The sequence below is a fragment of the Suncus etruscus genome, chromosome X (genome assembly GCF_024139225.1).
Source record: "Suncus etruscus isolate mSunEtr1 chromosome X, mSunEtr1.pri.cur, whole genome shotgun sequence".
Taxonomy (NCBI): Eukaryota; Metazoa; Chordata; class Mammalia; order Eulipotyphla; family Soricidae; genus Suncus; species Suncus etruscus.
In genome coordinates this window covers 124,116,024-124,134,474 of record NC_064868.1, presented here as the reverse complement: position 1 = coordinate 124,134,474, position 18,451 = coordinate 124,116,024, and the positions used below count along the sequence as shown (strand labels likewise).

General features: G+C 33.0%; 1 protein-coding gene across 2 annotated transcripts in view; it reads left to right on the top strand.

Annotated features, from left to right (window-relative positions):
- The window catches only part of HTR2C (5-hydroxytryptamine receptor 2C), a 257,024-nt gene that overhangs the window by 203,114 nt on the left and 35,459 nt on the right, over positions 1–18,451 (top strand). For both annotated transcript variants that reach the window (XM_049767586.1, XM_049767587.1), the window contains exon 5: positions 4,607–4,807. In XM_049767586.1, coding sequence (XP_049623543.1) covers positions 4,607–4,807 — 201 coding nt within the window. The remainder of the gene's footprint in view (positions 1–4,606; positions 4,808–18,451) is intronic.

Here is an 18,451-nt window from a genome sequence, read left to right as displayed (position 1 = left end):
AACATCACATTACAAGCTTGACAATGAGGAAAAATTGCAGGCAAAAACCATACATAGAGAATGAAGATGACAACTCTAATAACCCAAAAAGTGCTACCCATCCCTATAAACTCTCAGATAATGAGTTTAGAGAAATATGGATGATTCAAAGAAAGCATGGATCGAGCTGAAAAAAAAAAACAACACATAAGAATCAAGAGGATATGAAAATTGAAATGAGAAGAACCCAAACTGAAATAACAGGACTTAAAATCTTGGTAGGAAAAATGAAAACCTCTCTGTAAATTTTCCTATATACAGATGGGCATAGAAACTATTATGATGAGCGAAATTAGTCAGAAAGATAGACAGAATAGTCTCACTTATCTTTGAGATTTAAGAAAAATAAAATATACTATGGTAATAATACACAGAAAAAATAGAGATAAAGTTTGAAAGGATATAAAGCTTAACACAAAGATTGGTGAGTGCAGTAGAGAAATAACTATACTAACAACTATCATGATAATGAGTGAGAGAAATAGAAGACCTGTCTTGAAGACAGTCAGGGTTTGTGGAAAGAGGGAGATAGGTAGTCATTAGTGGTGGAAAGGCTGCACTTGTGAAGGGGGTTTGTGTTTTTGACTGAAACCCAACTACAAACATTTTTGTTATCCTGGTGGTTAAATAAATATATTAATAAAGTTTAAAAAGTAAAAGCAAATGAATTGTAGAGTAAAAAATAAATTAAACACATAATTAAATCACTCTTAGGCAAATAATAAGTTTTTAAAAAAATTTATATAAGATTTGAAAATATTTTATGCGGCAAAGTGTGAATGCCTTCCACATGGCCTACCCAGGTTTGAACCACAGCATCACAAGTGGTCCCTCAAGTACTAGGAGTCATTCCTGAGTGCCAAGCCAGAAGTAATCCCTAGTAATGCGGGATGTGGTCCCAAGACAAGCAAACAAAAGAGAAAATATTTTGAGTAACGTAAAATAAAGATCAAAAATCAAAAGACTTAATAAAAAGAAGTGCTAAAAAATTTTTTGGTTTCTTGTTTTGGGGGCACATCCATCATGTTCAGGGCTTACTCTGCTAGTGATGGGGTACAAAAAAGTGCCAACTATTTAAACTAAATTTAGTTTCATGCAGGACAAGAACCATAACCCATGTATTTCCAATTTTACCCCTATAAAGGAAAATGTATTGCTTAAAATGAATGCACTTAAAAATAAGAATTCAAGATCAATTATGTAGCTTTATAGCTGAGAGAAATAAACAAAAACATTTCACTAATCTAGCTAGCCCAAGTAATAAAATGAAAATTGACAAAAATACAGGCAAGTGAAATATGGAATAGAAAAAAAGACATTTAGGAAACATTGGTTTGCTCTTTCATTTCACCCAACAGTTCTTGGGATCATTCCTGGCCTTGCTAGATGAGCCATACATGAAGATAGAGATGAAATTGGATTTGATCACTTGCAAGCCAATCATCCTCCTCAGTATACTATATCTCTGGCCCCAAAAATGTTGGTTCATAACAGAAAGTTGATAAATATTTTATTCTAATCTCAAAAGAGAAAGAAAAGAAGACAGAGAGGTCTAAGACCTTGCTAAAATTGTAATTGAAATAGTTCTGAGGAGGAAATTACTAATAACAATGTAGTAATTACCTAGGATCATTAAAATAATACAATGAGCAATCCAAAGAAACCCAAGAATTCAATGAATCAGATAACTTAGATGAAATGGACCGATTTCTAGAGTATTATAGTAAGTAGAGAATTTTGTAAGGCTTATATTAATCAAAGATATGAAGCATATTTATATATACATACTCTATATTAATATAAATACATTTATATATGTGTGTGTATAATTTTCAACAAATAAGTCCAGGACCACATACCTTCACTGGGAATAGTTGCCAAATATTATAGAAAAAATTGACAATAATTCTAAAACATCTAAAAAGTAGAAGATAATGGCACACTTTATAGCAAATTCTATTATGAAAACAGCTTTGTCATGTAGATAGAAAATAAATAATTATATTAGAAACAAAAAACAGTTCAATTTCACATATCATAAAGATTATAGCTTAAATTCATTTGAGAATATAGCATCAGAAATCTTCAACAAAATAATAAAAAACTAAAGTTGATTTCTTATACATCACAAATAAGTGCAGCTAATTGCAAAAAGGTATAAATGGTGGTCCAACATTAAAAATCATTTATTGTACCAAATAATATTAATATAATGAGTTAGAGACAACCACATAATTACCTAAATTAACTCAGGAAAGTTTAACCAAATTCATCGCTTTTTCATAAATGTGCTCAATGAGGTAGAAATAAAAGAGAATTCTGCTAAAATGATCATCAAGATAAAAGGTATTTATGAAAGATCCACAGTTAACACATTATTCAATAGTAAAAGAATAAAAGCTCTCCCTTGAGATAAGGAAACACTATGCTTCCATTCTTATTTCTTCCATTCAACATGTAGTGGTAATATTAGGGCAAGCAAGAAAGAAAATAAAAGGCAGAAGAAATTTGAGCAATAACTAATAATCGTAACTATCCACAGATAGCAGTCTTGTACGTATATAAATCCAATGAACACATGAAGATTTAAAATTACAGAATAGTAGAATAATACATAAAATAATTTCTTGATCTATATATAAGCAAAATAATGAACACAACACATGAGACATGAAAGAAGTTAGACACTATGGTCATTTTTGCATAATTACATTTATTTGAAATATCCACATTGAATACATTTATAATGACAAAACAGTAGGATATTTTATTAGTGTAGGGAAGAGAACAATGAGAAGTGACTGCTCCATTAATAAAATTTTCCTTTGTGATAATAGGAATTTTGGAAACAGAAAGAGGTGATGGTTGAAAAATATTATGATATTAATAAATGCAATTAATTCATACACATTGATTTAATGGTGTAAAATGTACCTCGATATACAATCATTACTGAAGATAGCAAATCATCATTATGGAGAAAATTATCCCTAAATATCATTAAAAGTTACAGGCTAAGAATAAGGAGGACAAAAAATATTTCACTTGTCTGTGCTGTATGTAATGACTGTAAAAGGAAATATAATGTAGTAAAAATGTAATGACTAGATCATTCATGATCTTAGGGTATAGAGAGAAGGACAGAGTCGGAAAGCAATTAAAACAGGAAGATGAGCCCTAGAACCTGATGTAGACAGACAGAATGGAAGTGGAATCCTCTTTGTAACTCAGAGTCATTTTCACACCCAAGTCAATGCACCCCAAGTGAAAACAAAAAGCACCAGGACAAATTAAGGGGTAATCTAACCATCCCAGCTGGGTTCTTCCCAGCCACATAGTCCCATGAAACTGAGGTGCACAGAGTGGCTCCATATTGCTCTACAGATGTACATTTCTTCCAGTCAATGAGTCATACTGCAGACACAAAATAACATGACCACACTGCGACAGTCACACTGCATAACCCCATCACTCTTAGTAATCAAAGATGTAGTTCTGAAGATCCAATCAACTACCTATATAGTATATATATACTACCTATATATATACATATATATACACACATACATATATACACACCTATATGGTATTATCTACCTATATAGGCTCTCTTATAGGGACTTTAGAAAAGAAATGTTATGTTCAAGGAACTCCATGCAACCATGGAAAGTATGGCAATAAGGTTCAAGAGTATATGAGAACATAAATGAGCAAATGTCATAAAGAAAATTGTAGAACTGAAAACTTGTTTGGTTAAATAAAAAACACACTAGAAGTTCTCCCCAGTAAAGTAACAGTTGCTGAGGACAGAATCAGTGAACTGCAAGATGAACTGCAACAGCAGAAGGGGGAAAAAAGTGTCTTAAAATAATTGAATAGCTGATAAGAGATAAATTGAGATAAATCCAGAAAACAACAGCAGAATCATTGGTGCTCATGGGGGGTGGGGGGCAGGAAGATAACCCCTCTGAAGAATCAACAATCAAAGATATCATTTATGAGAGGTTCCCAGAACTGCAGAGTGCATGTACCCACATCCTGGACACCTGAAAGGCACTAGCCTAAAAGAGATCCAAGGCACATTCCAATCAGAATGATTAAAACTATAGATATAGAATACTGAATGCTCAAGTTAAGAGAAAAAATCACATACATAGGAAGAAACTAAGAAAGAGAAAAATTGGGGGGAAAGGAATCAAACCTTTGTTTATATTAATGTGTGGGAGACAACTGTATATCTAGAACAGAGATACAACAACACTGAAAATATGAGATCCATACTACAACCATGGGACTTTAAAATGTGGCTGTCGAGGTGAAGGTGTTTGGTGGGGTTTGCAAAGGTCTGGGGACATTGGAAACACTATGGAGAGAAGTTGACTTACTGATATTAGTGTTGATATTAGTGTTGGAATATTGTATGCCTAAAAGTCAACAATCAATAGCTCCGTAAATCACGTTTCTTTTTAGTAAAGAAATTAAACTTTGGCTATGAGAGTAAAAAAAAACATTTAATGCTATAAACCATCTAATTTATAACTTTTGCCTTTTTTCTCTTCTCTTTCAGATTATGTCTGGCCATTACCTAGGTATTTGTGCCCCGTCTGGATATCTTTAGATGTTTTATTTTCCACAGCGTCCATCATGCACCTCTGCGCTATTTCGCTGGATCGGTATGTAGCAATACGTAATCCTATTGAGCATAGCCGTTTCAATTCGCGGACTAAGGCCATCATGAAGATTGCTATAGTTTGGGCAATATCTCTAGGTAATGAACCTCTGGGCCAATAGAACTGCAGCGGCTATGCTCAATATCGTCGGATTATGTACTGTGAACAACCTACAGACATCGACTGGTAACCGCTGCGTTGAATCGGGATTAGCAATTATTCTTAACCTATATATCACTATCTAGGTTAACAATAATCATCAGGGGAATTAAAATTAAGGAAATTTACATTACTCTCTATATTAATATGCCAATTAATTCTGCAACACAGACATTAAGTCCTTGAGACATTTAATAATTTAAAAGTGACATATATAATCAAATATAAAATTTTAAAATGAAACATTTACTATTAGAAAAATAACTTTAATCTATAATTTACTCATAGCATTTATGTTTTGATTCCAAATTCTGTAAAAAATAATGGTTCAAAATGACTCTTTATGAGTTAATATTTATATATTCATATGCCAATGATTTCTTCAACATAGATATTAAGTCCTTGAGATATATAACAATTTCATAACTGGTCAACTATAATATTTTAAATAAAACATTTTAATATTAGAAAAGATACATTTAATTTATAATTTAATCATAACATTTTTATTTTAATTCCAAATTCTTCCTTGAAAAATAATGGTTCAAAATGACTCCTTATGAGTTAACATTTCTACATTAATATGTCAATGAATTCAGCAACATAGACATTAAGTTCTTGAGATATTTCACAATTTAAACTGACATATATAATCAAATATAAATTTTTAAAATGAAAATTTTACTATTAGAAAAAATAAATTTAATCTACAATTTACTCACAGTATTTATATTTTGAATCCAAATTCTGTGAAAAATAATGGTTCAAAATGACTCCTTATGAGTTAACATTTCTATATTAATATGTCAATGAATTGTGCACAAGAGACATTAAGTCCTTGAGATATTTAACAATTTAAAGATGACATAGCTAGTCAAATATACATTTTTAAAATAAAACATTTTAATATTAGATAAGATAAATTTAATCTATTATTTAATCATAAAATTTATTTTTATTTCAAATTCTTATGTGAAAAAATGGTTTAAAATGACTCCTTAGGAGTTAACATTTCTATATCAATATGCCAATGAATTCTGCAACATAGAAAATAAGTCCTTTAAATATTTAATAATTTAAAGGTGGTATAGATGGTTAAATATAAATTTTTACAATAAAACATTTTAATATCATAAAAGAAATTTTTGATCTATAATGTAATCATAGCCACATAGACATTAAGTCCTTGAGATATTTAATAATTTAAAGGTGATATAAATAGTCAAATATAAATTTCTAAATAAAACATATTAATAGTAGAAAAGATCATTAATCTACAATTTTATCATAGAATTTTTATTTTGATTCCAAATTCTGTGAAAAGTAATAGTTCAAAATGACTCCTTATGAGGTAACATTTGTACATTAATATGACAATAAATTCTGCAAATAGACGTTAAGTCCTTGAGATATTTAAAAATTTAAAGGTGACATATATAATCAAATTTAATTTTTAAAATGACACATTTACTATTAGAAATATAAATTTAATCTATAAATACTCATAGCATATTTATTTTGATTCCAAATTCTGTAAAAAATAATGGTTCAAAATGACTCCTTAGGAGTTAGCATTTCTATATTAATATACTCAATAAATTCTGCAACAGACATATGTCCTTGAGATATTTAATAATTTAAAGATGACATGTATAATCAAATATACAGTTTTAAAACGAAGACTTTTATATTAGAAAAATAAATTTAATTTATATTTACTCATAGCATTTTTATTTTGATTCCAAACCTTTCATTGAATAAAATGGGCCAAAATGACTCCTTAGGAGTTAACATTTCTACATTAATATGCCAATGAATTCTGCTACATAGACATCAATCCTTCATATTATTGATAATTTGAAGGTAACACATGTAATCAAATATAATATTTTAAAATGAAATATTTACTATTAAAATTAATTTAATCTATCATTTACTTATCACATTTTTATTTTGATTCCAAATTCCTCTTTGAAAAATAATGGTTCAAAATGACTCCTTATGAGTTAACATTTCTATATTAATATGTCAATGAATTCTGAAACACACACATTAGTCCTTGAGATGTTTAATAATTTAAAGGTGACATATAATCAAATATAAAATTATACAATAAAACATTTAATATCAGAAAAGATATATTTGATCTATAATTTAATCATAACATTTTTATTTTAATTTCAAATTCTTCTGTGAAAAATAATGGTTCAAAATTTCTCCTATTGAGTAACATTTTTATATTAATATGCCCATGAATTCTGCAACATAGACATTAAGTGCTTGAGTGCTTGAGATATTTAACAATTTAAAGGTGACATAAATGGTCAAATATAAATTTTTACAATAAAACATTTTAATAGTAGAAAAGATACATTTAATATATAATTTAATCATAGCATTTTTATTTTGATTACGAATTCTTCTGTAAAAATAATGATTCAAAATGACTTCTTTTTAGTTAACATGTCAATATTAATATGCCAATGAATGCTGCAACATAGACATTAAGTCCTTGAGATATTTAACAATTTAAATTTAACATAAATGGTCAAATATAAATTTTTTTTTGGTTTTTCGGGCCACACCCGTTTGATACTCAGGGGTTATTCCTGGCTACGCAATCAGAAATTGCCCCTGGCTTGGGGGGACCATATGGGACATGGGGGGATAGAACCATGGTCCTTTCCTTGTCTAGCGCTTGCAAGGCAGACACCTTGCCTCTAGCGCCACCCCTCCGGCCCCAAATATAAATTTTTTAAATAAAACATTTTAATAGAAAAGATCAATTTAACCTAAAATTTAATCCTAGCATTTTTATTTTGATTCCAAATTCTTTTATGAAAAATAATTGTTCAAAATGACACCTTATGAGTTAACATTTCTATATTTATGCTGTTAATCAATCTCAGATATTCTATGTAATACCCAGAGACATAGAGATGAGGGCTGGAAGGACCAGCTCACAATATGAAGCTCACCACAAAGAGTATTGAGTGCAGTTAGGGAAATAACTACACTAACAACTCTCATGAAACACTGAATGAGTGAGAGAATTAGAATGCCTGCCTTGAATACAGGCAGGGGTTGGGGAGGAGGGAGGGAGGCATTGGTGGTGGGAATGTTGCACTGTGAAAAGGGTTGTACCCTTTTGTTTTTAAACGTCTTCTGGGCTTTAGTTATAGAAGGGGAGAAAAAATCAAATGCAAAAGAAACTTAAAGCTGGTCTACAGTAGACGCTTACCACAGGGGTGGGGAATTGGATGTGGGAAGAGGGAGACACTAGGACATGGTGAAGGGAATGGATACTCTGGTGGGGGGTGTGGTGCTGAAATAATTATGCATGAAACCCAACTGTTACTGGTATTGTAAACTATGATGCAGAGTTTTTTTTAATAATAACTAATAGAACCAAAGTAAATTTTGGCCTAAATAAACATTTAATAATATTTATTTTTAATAAGGCAGGCAGTGGGCGGTGGGAAGGGAAACGGGACATTGGTGGCAGGAAAAGTACACTGCTGAAGAGTGGTATACATTCTATGACAAATTCTGGCATGAACAAGTTTGTAACCATGATGACTAAATCAAATAATTACATATTTAAAAAATAATACATAGACAAATGTTCCCTTTTACCAGATATTCTACTTGATCATTCATTAACTGGCACTGTTGTAGCCAAAAAGTCAATTGTTTTTTTAACACATGTGGGGAAAGTTGAAGATAATAAATGGTTATTTCTTATAATTCAGCCATTGATAAATGCCATAAAATTTTAATTCACAGAATATCCGATTTAAATACAAGAACTTTTAGATATCCCTTTATTCTCTTCAACTTTAAACTTAAATATCTTACTAAATTTTTTTAACTTAAAAGACTTATTAAATAATTCCTCTTGCATCTTTAGCATGATAAGATTTTGTGAAAAGTTGATAAGTTTCTAATAGCAAGCCTCTATGCATTCTGTACTGATATAATCTAAAGATTTTAAATATGCCATTTATTTCTGAAGTACATTCATTTATACTTAGTGTTCTATTACTTAACACACATAATAATGCATCACATTTAGATTAAAAGAACAGTGAAACTTCTAGAAAGGTGAGTTGATAATAGAACTTAAGCTCTATGAGTCCCCAGATATTATCTAAAAAGATGCAAATTCTGTTGTTTTATAAAAGAAATATATTAAAATAAAATTAAGAATAAGTAATATATCTAATAACAGAATTTAGGGATTGAATTTCTAATAGCAGACTGAAAATTTAGAATAAATCTTATATGGAGTTGAAACATAATAACTTAGGAACTATTAGTAATGGAAGATCCAGAGAAAGACAGAAATCTAGCAAAAATATCCCTATAATTTAGGGAGTATTTTTGTCTTTTATCATTACAAGTTTCTTTCACAATCCTACTAGCAAAGGTGAATTTAAACCTTGAAAATATCTAAAAATTAGAACCTAGTGTTGAATCTCAAAAGCATATAGAATAGAACAAATAAACTTTTTGTTGAATTTAGGCTTATTTCATTTCACCTCTATAAAGAAAAAAACAGAGTTATACCTAGCAGTGTTCAACTCACTTGTGGTCTAGTCTGGACTTTGGAGCTATCTCCCTTGGTCCAGCTACTGAAATGCCTGAAAGAAACTCATACCCATATTGACCAGTCTCAAGAAAATGAATAAAAGTAATAAATATTTCAACCCATCATTGAGAGAAAAGGAATGTTGTCCACATTAAAAGAAAATCTAGGGCCCGGAGAGATAGCACAGCGGAGTTTGCCTTGCAAGCAGCCGATCCAGGACCAAAGGTGTTTGGTTCGAATCCCGGTGTCCCATATGGTCCCCCGTGCCTGCCAGGAGCTATTTCTGAGCAGACAGTCAGGAGTAACCCCTGAGCACCGCCGGGTGTGGCTCAAAAAAAAAAAAAAAAAAAGAAAATCTACTAAAGAGTTGAACTTCAATAGAATAATGATAATGTAGGGAGTTTGGGGGAACAAGTTGCCAGTGGGAAATACCAATAAGAAGAATCACACAACAGGGCAAGAACATATAAGAGCTTATTTATTTCTTCATATCAATAGGGAATTTCAAATTTGGGAAGCCAGCCTGCAAACAAAGTTTTCTTCCATTTCCATGAAACTGATAGAGTCTCTTGAATATTGACTGTGATGTGCATGCGCTCTGATATTAAAGGGCTTCCTTAAAGGCGTTTTCTATCAAAGGCTAGAGTCTGGGATTGGAGAGAGGGATCAAACTCAGACCCCAGTGTAAGGTACTTGCTTTGCACACAGTTGATACAGGTTCAATTCTCGGATTTCCTTATGGTTCACCAAACACTGCTGGGAGTGATTAGAAAGGGATATGTTTATACAGACGAATAGTCAACTTAAAACAGCTGTTTGTTGCACGCAGCCCTGAGAAGAAGCTAGAAAGAAGTATGGGAGCTCTATTATATATATATATATATATATATATATATATATATATTTCTTCATATCAATAGTGAATTTAGAATGTGGGAATCCAAATTGAAAACAAAGTTTCCTTCCATTTCCATGAAATTTATAAAGTCTCTTGGTTTAAGTTATGAATATAGACTGTGATGTGGGCTCTGATATTAAAAGGTTTCCTTATTATATATATATATATATATATATATATATATATATATATATATATAACCACAAACCAATTATAACTTCAAGACACAAGCTATTGGAAAGTTACTCATTTCTTTGTAAAGGGTAAGGGAAGTTTGAATATATGAGAAGCACTTGTACTTTGCCTGCTATGTCCCCTGTGTAAAACACTAGCAGAAAGATAGATGAATGATTTCCTCCTCAAAAACAGCAATGAGAGACTTGTGTTTTAATGATAAGGTCAGCGTATTTATAAAAATGAAAGCTCAGTTGGAATTGTATATTCAGCAAAATCATGGTTCAGTTATCAGAGTGAAATGAATATATAGCTAGATAGTCAAAATCAGAAAACATGACAAAAGAAAGCATCCTATTTTAAAAATTGGGCTGGAGAGATAGTGTAGTATAAATTGCTTGCCTTGCACTTTTATGCATGGTTAAAGGTTGGAGTATTTATCGTTCGTTAGGTGCTATCATTTAAACTTTCAATATTATTGTTATATTCAACAATAAGAGACATTTTTCTTTCTCCCCATAACCAATGAATACAGCCTGTCGTTAATTTTTGGGGGGATGGGCCATACCCATTGACGCTCTAGGGTTACTCCTCGCTATGCGCTCATAAATCGCTCCTAGCTTGGGGGGAACATATGACACCAGGGATCAAACCATGATCCGTCCTAGGCTAGCGCTGGCAAGGCAGACATCTTACCACTCCTTGCCACCTCTCAGGCCCCTCCTATTTGATTTTTTATAATATCTTTATTTAAACATCTGATTACAAACATGATTGTGATTAGATTTCAGTCATATAAAGAACACCCCCTTCACCAGTGCTACCTTCCCACCACCAATGTCCCAAATCTCCCTCCATACCACCCCACCCCACCCAACCTGTACTCTAGACAGGCTTTCCAGTTCCCTCTTTCATTCACATGGCTATGATAGTTCTCAGTGTAGTTATTCCTATTTGATTTTAATCATATTTCTTTTACATGATATCTCACTCTTTAACAGGTATCACATGTTTGATTTGGACATACCTAATGACCTTAATCCACTTTCCTAACTCAGTAGCATGTCTTTACAAAATATATACTGACCTGATAATATCTCCTATTGGTTCCTCCTTAATATCTTAAATATAATTTTACCTTAGATCAGTGGTTCTAACATGTGATATCTGTGAATAGTATTTAGGGTCTCTGAAATTCAGACCTTTAAAGTGTTAATTATAGCATAAACATTAAAGTATGCAAATATTACATATATATCTTAAAGAATTTTACATGCATCACTGTAATGAAAATTTAGAAAAATATCAAGAACATTCCAAATTTTCATGACTATATAACACCCTTTTTCTCTTAAATAATTTGTGTGTGGCTACTACTTTGATTGAATAATCATAAGTAATTTTTACCTGATTTATAACATAGTATAAATGAAAGCACATAATATAAATTATATTTTGTACTTTTTTAAATTCTGTCGTCTTCTGGTGTATTCAACATCATTGTGATCCATCCACATTCTTGAATTTATGAATAGTGGTCCTTCCTTTTACTTTGTACTGTAGTGATTCATTTATAAATATACAAGTTTCCAAGAACCTGAGTGCCTATGTAGTTTGTTGTTATAACCAAAAGACAAATCTGAGACAAGGGCCAGGAGGAATGGTCCTTGGCAGGAAGTTGCCACAAATAGTGGGTTGGTGCAGTTAGGGCAAAGAAGGGAGCACTATGGCACTGATCATTCAAGACAATAAATAGGTGCTGAAAGGTGGGAAAGTGTTATGCATAATACCCATCTGTAACAATATTGCAAACCACCATGCATAAAAGTGAAAAAGAACAGTAAGAGAGAGAAGAGAAAAATGTCTGCCAAAAAGGCAGACAGTGGGATGGTGGAAAGGAAACTGGAACATTAGTAGTGATAGTGGAAAATGTGCACTGGTGAAGAGATGCGGTTGGAAATTGCATGATTGAAACTCAATCATGAACAACTTTGTAATTAAATAATACATAGAACGTAAAGCATAACTTGAAAAAGAAAGAAAAAATAATATAAGATAATTTTTTAGATTTTTTTCATTATTTATCCTAAAATATATTTCCAACTTGGTTATGTCCATTCAAAAAGCCACATAGGGGATGGAGAGATAGCACAGCAGCAGGGTGTTTGCTTTCCATGCATCAGACAGAGGTAAGAGCAGGGTTTGATTCCCGGCATCCTATATGGTCCCCCAAGCTTGTCAAGGGCAATTTCTGAGCACAGAGCTAGGAGTAACACCTGAGTGCCACCAAGTGTGGTACAAAAACAGAAACAAAAGCCACATAGAAGGTGAAATAATTGCAGTATTTAAAAAAAATAATCTTTCGCCCTCCTTGCCACCCTCCATGTGTGCATGTGTGTGCATGTGTGTGTGTGTGTGTGTGTGTGTGTGTGTGTGTTTTGGAGCCTCACTAGATTGTACTCAGCTCTGTTACATCTGCCACTGTCCCCAAACGTCAGTCCCGGCATGCTCAGGGACCCATAGGCAACGCCAAGGATTAAACCCAGGTCAGAGACAAGAAAATCCCTTGATCTCTATTCTATAATCCTAGACCCTTCATAATCAATAGTTTAGGCTTTGTAGACCATATGTGATATCCACTGAAAATATATTTTTATCATGCTGTAATTTTACCTCATTTGAAAATTAAAACAGTTGTGACCTCATAAAAGAAGTTAGAAATAATTATTTCTAATTTAGCTTTCAGTAGTGTGGGAAGAGCCTGAACTACTGTACCAAAGTCTTTAATAGATGTAGAGAAATATGGGTGTATATAATGTATAATATCTTCCCACATCTGCATTTTTGCCATACTTTCTACCTCTGTTCTTGCTACTACCCTGTAATTTCATGCTACAGCTTCTTTTCTTAAATTTTATAAATTAAACTTTGTGTGACTATAACGTTTTCTTCTGCAACTTTCTCACCTATCTCAGGCTGAAAAGGATATTTCTTGCTCTTGATTAGTTTTTGTTTTTTTTTTTTCTTCATTTGTTTGACTCTGGGCCACAACGAGCAGCACTCAGGAGTTGCTCCTGGCTCTGTGCTTAGAAATCACTCCTGGAAGGCTCAGGGAACCATATGGAATGTCAGGGATCAAACACGGATCAGCCACATGTAAGGCAAATACCCTACGGGCTGTGCTATTTCACCAACCCCATTGAATAGGTTTTAACTTTAAAAATATATAGTTATTTTGCTCTTCTAGTTAGACCACTAAATAATCCCCCATAAAAACAATAATATTGTTTTTTTCTTATAATTTTTGTGTTATTGGAGCAGTATTTATTTCCTTCAAGAAACTTTACTTCACATTTATAACTTGGCTATTTGGTATAAAGCCTTTTCTTGGCTTTTGATATGCCTTCATTACTACACTTAAACCTTTTTAAGTTTTAGTTTAATTTTTTAAATGTGTGTTTTCTTCCTTTTATATTAATTCTTAAAGACCTTCGTAGGGTTATAAATTGACTTAATTTTAGTATTTTTTATCTCAGGTAAAAGAAAAACACAAGAAAAATTGTTGAATATCGTTAGTAGAACAGTCCAAATACAGCATTTAATCATTAAATTTGCTATCTTATATAGGCAAGGTTCCTATTTCCTCCAAATAATAATAGTATCAATATTAATAATCACTGATCATTTTATTACAGATAAACTAATTGTAATTAGTAACATTGAATTAATTATCAGTATTGTGATAATTACACATATGTAGGACACTAAGTACATACTGTTGAAAGAATTGTTTCATAGATTTGCTTAAAGAAGCAGCACCACAGACCTCTAGTTTTTTTTAGAAACTAGAGGTCTAGCTATGTAAACTAGCTATGTAAAAAGCTATAAAATGAAGCACAATAAAATAATGCATGCCATTGTTGTTAACATGTACCTATAGTCTGTTTTGATTGACAGTATATTTTCATTCACTCAAACTGTGGAAAGTATTTAAAATTGCTGTTATAGAGCGAGGGATGAGATTGGAGTGGAGGTGCATAGAAATTAATGTACATTTTAGGAGGGGGACACAGTGGTTACTCCTAAGTGTTTAGGAGTCACTCTCAGCTGTGTTCAAGTAACAAAACTCAGGATATTAGCACAGAAAACATGCTTTCCATCTCTTCTAACTATATCCCTAAGCCTATTTCATTTTGTATATATCTCTACTTAAGTAAACTCCTAGTCTAGAATTTAAAAATAATTAATTTGGGGACAGATAGTAATAAATATTGTACTAACTTGTATCCAGGTAATACATGAAGTTCACCTTGCATGTGGCCATCCCCAGCTCTATCCCTAAATCAAACATTATAAGGATGTTTCACCCAGAGTTTCACTCCCAACACCTCTAAAATAATAGAAATTTCTTTGAGTTTCAGGAATATTTTACTTTTGTCAACTTTTTGCAATTCCCATATCGAATATGTGTTCCCAATTGCAATTGCAGCCCACAGTTAAAGAAGCTAGGCTCTCAACCACACACTCAATACCATGCCTCTGAATTCAATAATTAAAGATCTGTTTACTTTCTTTTTGTGATATCAGATTGTCTTAAGTTTTCATGTTTCTTGTAATTTTGTAGTTTTCATTTCACAGTTGAAGTGGCAAACTTCCCAAAGTATTGCTAATTGCCTTGAAATGGTGCATTCTGCTCAGTGGTATACAGTGTACAGTCTGAGGTTTGCCCGGTATTTGGGCATATGGAGTACATGTCCTGTGTTCCCTCTTGTGGCAAAACTTGGGAGCTTTCATATCTTCTCTTCCTTACCGCTCACCCAACTGTCTACTCTTTTACTCCAGAAGGTGTCACTATAGATCAATTTTGTGGGGGTATTTTCCCTAGTTAGCAGTTGCTTTTTGAGCTCATTCTCTACTAATCTCTTGTGGCTGAAAACAAGACACCAGTCAGAATAAGGAGAGTATGACTTTAGAACTGAAGCAATGGGAATGCACCCCTAGAGACCTAATATTCTACAAGTGGGAGAGTCTAGATGTGAGATTTCCAGAGGTTATGAATGCAATTCCAGGAACACCTTTAGTAATATATTTTTCTTTTTTTTTTTTTTTTTTTTTTGGTTTTTCGGGCCACACCCGTTAGATGCTCAGGGGTTACTCCTGGCTACGTGCTCAGAAATTGCCCCTGGCTTGGGGGGACCATATGGGACACCGGGGGATCGAACCGTGGTCCTTTCCTTGGCTAGCGCTTGCAAGGCAGACACCTTACCTCTAGCGCCACCTCGCCGGCCCCAGTAATATATTTTTCTATTCCTTGTCTTGACTGAGCTGTTTCATTACTCTGGGAGCTCCTGAAGAAAATAAATTTCTCCAACTGAGTTCCACACAACTGTGGTAACTGTGTGGATTTTAGTAGCTACTTTTCTCCAATGCACACAAATTAGGTATCCCTGCCACATGGATCAAAAGCAGGTTGGGGGGGGGTGGGATTAGGAAGACAGATCATGGTGGGAGACATTTATGTTACTAATTCCACTATTAGCAAAGCATTGGGTTTTGTTGTGTTTATTACTTTGATCCAATATCATACTAGAATATTCTAGGAAAGTCTGAAAGTAAGGGTCCTCACACACTTTAAATAGGGGCAGTTCACTGTCCCTCAGACTGTTGGGGGCCATACTATAGTTTAAAAAAACTATGAACAATAGTGACCACTCAGGTTATACTTAGAGCTTTGAGGACCGCTGCCCTAGATTGATAGGAGTAGCCAAGAGATAGAAAAATGGGGTCAGAGAGTGAAGCACACATCCCATGCCTGCACACTGCAGGCCCAGGACAAGTTGGTTGCTAAGCAGGACAGGCAGTGGTGGCAAAAAACACCCAGCAGGAAGGATAAATGCCCTTAGAGGGTCACATGTGGCCTACAGGCTATAGTTTGGGGACCCCCTACTGTCTTGCAAATTCTCTCCTGCACCAACCTGAGTATCTGTTCAAATCAGCTTTTTGAAAGCTTTTTTCTTACTGCAGAAATAGAGCTACATACAATTTCACTAGCCCTGAGCCCGTTAAGACATAAGGTGGGTTTTCGATACCAAGACTCCTTCAATATAATTTTCATTCATAGACTGAGTATCTATATTATTATTTTAAAAGAGGTTAAAAGGACTTACTCATTATGTTACCAGCATGTTCATGGCACAGAATTGTCTTAGAAAAAACTGTTGTGTGCTTTTCTTTCCTTTTCTTCCCTTTGTTTAGGTATCAATATGATACCAGTGTACTAGAATTAGTTTCAAAATGGTCTTTTGTATTTTATGGTTGTGAAGAATGTGTGGTGAAAAGAAATTTTTTTCTTTAACCTTTAGATAGAAATATTAGGTGATGAAACTCTGATTATGCCCTTTTATATGTTCTTGATTTGAGAATTTTAATTAACCACTACTTTGTAAGATTCTTAACAAGATCTGTTCTTGCACTTTGTCATTTTGTACTTTGTCTCTTTCTGTAAATTTGGCCTAGCCATTTTATATATTTGGTGCATATGATTAGAAATAGTATTTATAATCATTTTAATTTGTGGAAGGTCATTATGCTAATAATGTGAAATTTCTCATTCTCTTATTTATTTCTTCCTCTATTTTATCCATTAAATATATATACATACATAAATTTTACTTTCACTCTTGATATATTTTATTGCATAATTCTAGTTTTAATTTTTAACTAGTTTTTATTGAATTACCATTTTGGTCCAATAGCCAGCCTTTCACTAGTGCTCTTTTCCCATCTTCAGTGTCTACAGTTTCCATCCTGCCTGGTCCCCTGTCTTCTCCACTGTCTGCCTCTGTGGCAGACAGATATTGCTCTCTAGCTCTATCTATCATCTATCATCTATCATCTATCTATCTATCTATCTATCTATCTATCTATCTATCTATCTATCTATCTATCTATCTACCTATCTATCATCTGTCTATCTATCTATCATCTATCTATCTCTATTCATCTACATACCAACCTAACTACCTCTCATCTACCTACCTATCTATCCATCTATCTACCAACTTAACTACCTACTATCTATCTATCTATCAACTTACCTACCTACCTATCTACCTACCTACCTACCTACCTATCTACCTACCTACCTACCTATCGATCTATCTATAGATCTATCTATCTATCTATCTATCTATCTATCTATCTATCTATCTATCTATCTATCTATCTATGTATCTATCATCTATCTATCTATCTATCTATCTAGCCCAGGCTAATCTTTTTTATTTTAGACACTGTGGTTTGTAATATTGTTACTAAGGGTGTATCATACATATTGCATATCATTTTACCTCCTTTCAGTACCCAGATCTTGTCCAGAGTTATCATTTCCAACTATGATTGATTGTCATAGCTGTACCTCTTCTGTCCTAAATACACACCCCTACTCTTTGTGCTGAACTTCTAATGAACTTCAGAGCCCTCATCTCTATTGTCTTTGGTTATTATTACCATACTATAGTTTATATACCACAAATGAGTGTGATCATTCTATCAATTTTCTTCATTTAACTCATTTTCTCAGAATAATACACTCTCTACTAATCTTTTATAAGCAAATTTCATGATATCATTTATTCTAATGGCTGCATAGCATTCCATTGTGCAGCTGTATCACAGTTTCCTTATCTACTCATCTATTCTTGGGCACTTGGGTTGTTTACATATTCTGGCTAATGTGAATAGTGCTGCAATAAACATAGGCATACAGATGCCTTTTCCTCATCCATTATTGTGCTCCTAGGGCATATTCCCAGGAGCAATACTACTGGGTGTTAAGGGAGCTCAATCTCTACTTTTATGAGGAATGCCAATATTGTTTTCCAAAGAAGCTGGACCAGTCTACTTCCCACCAGCAGTGAA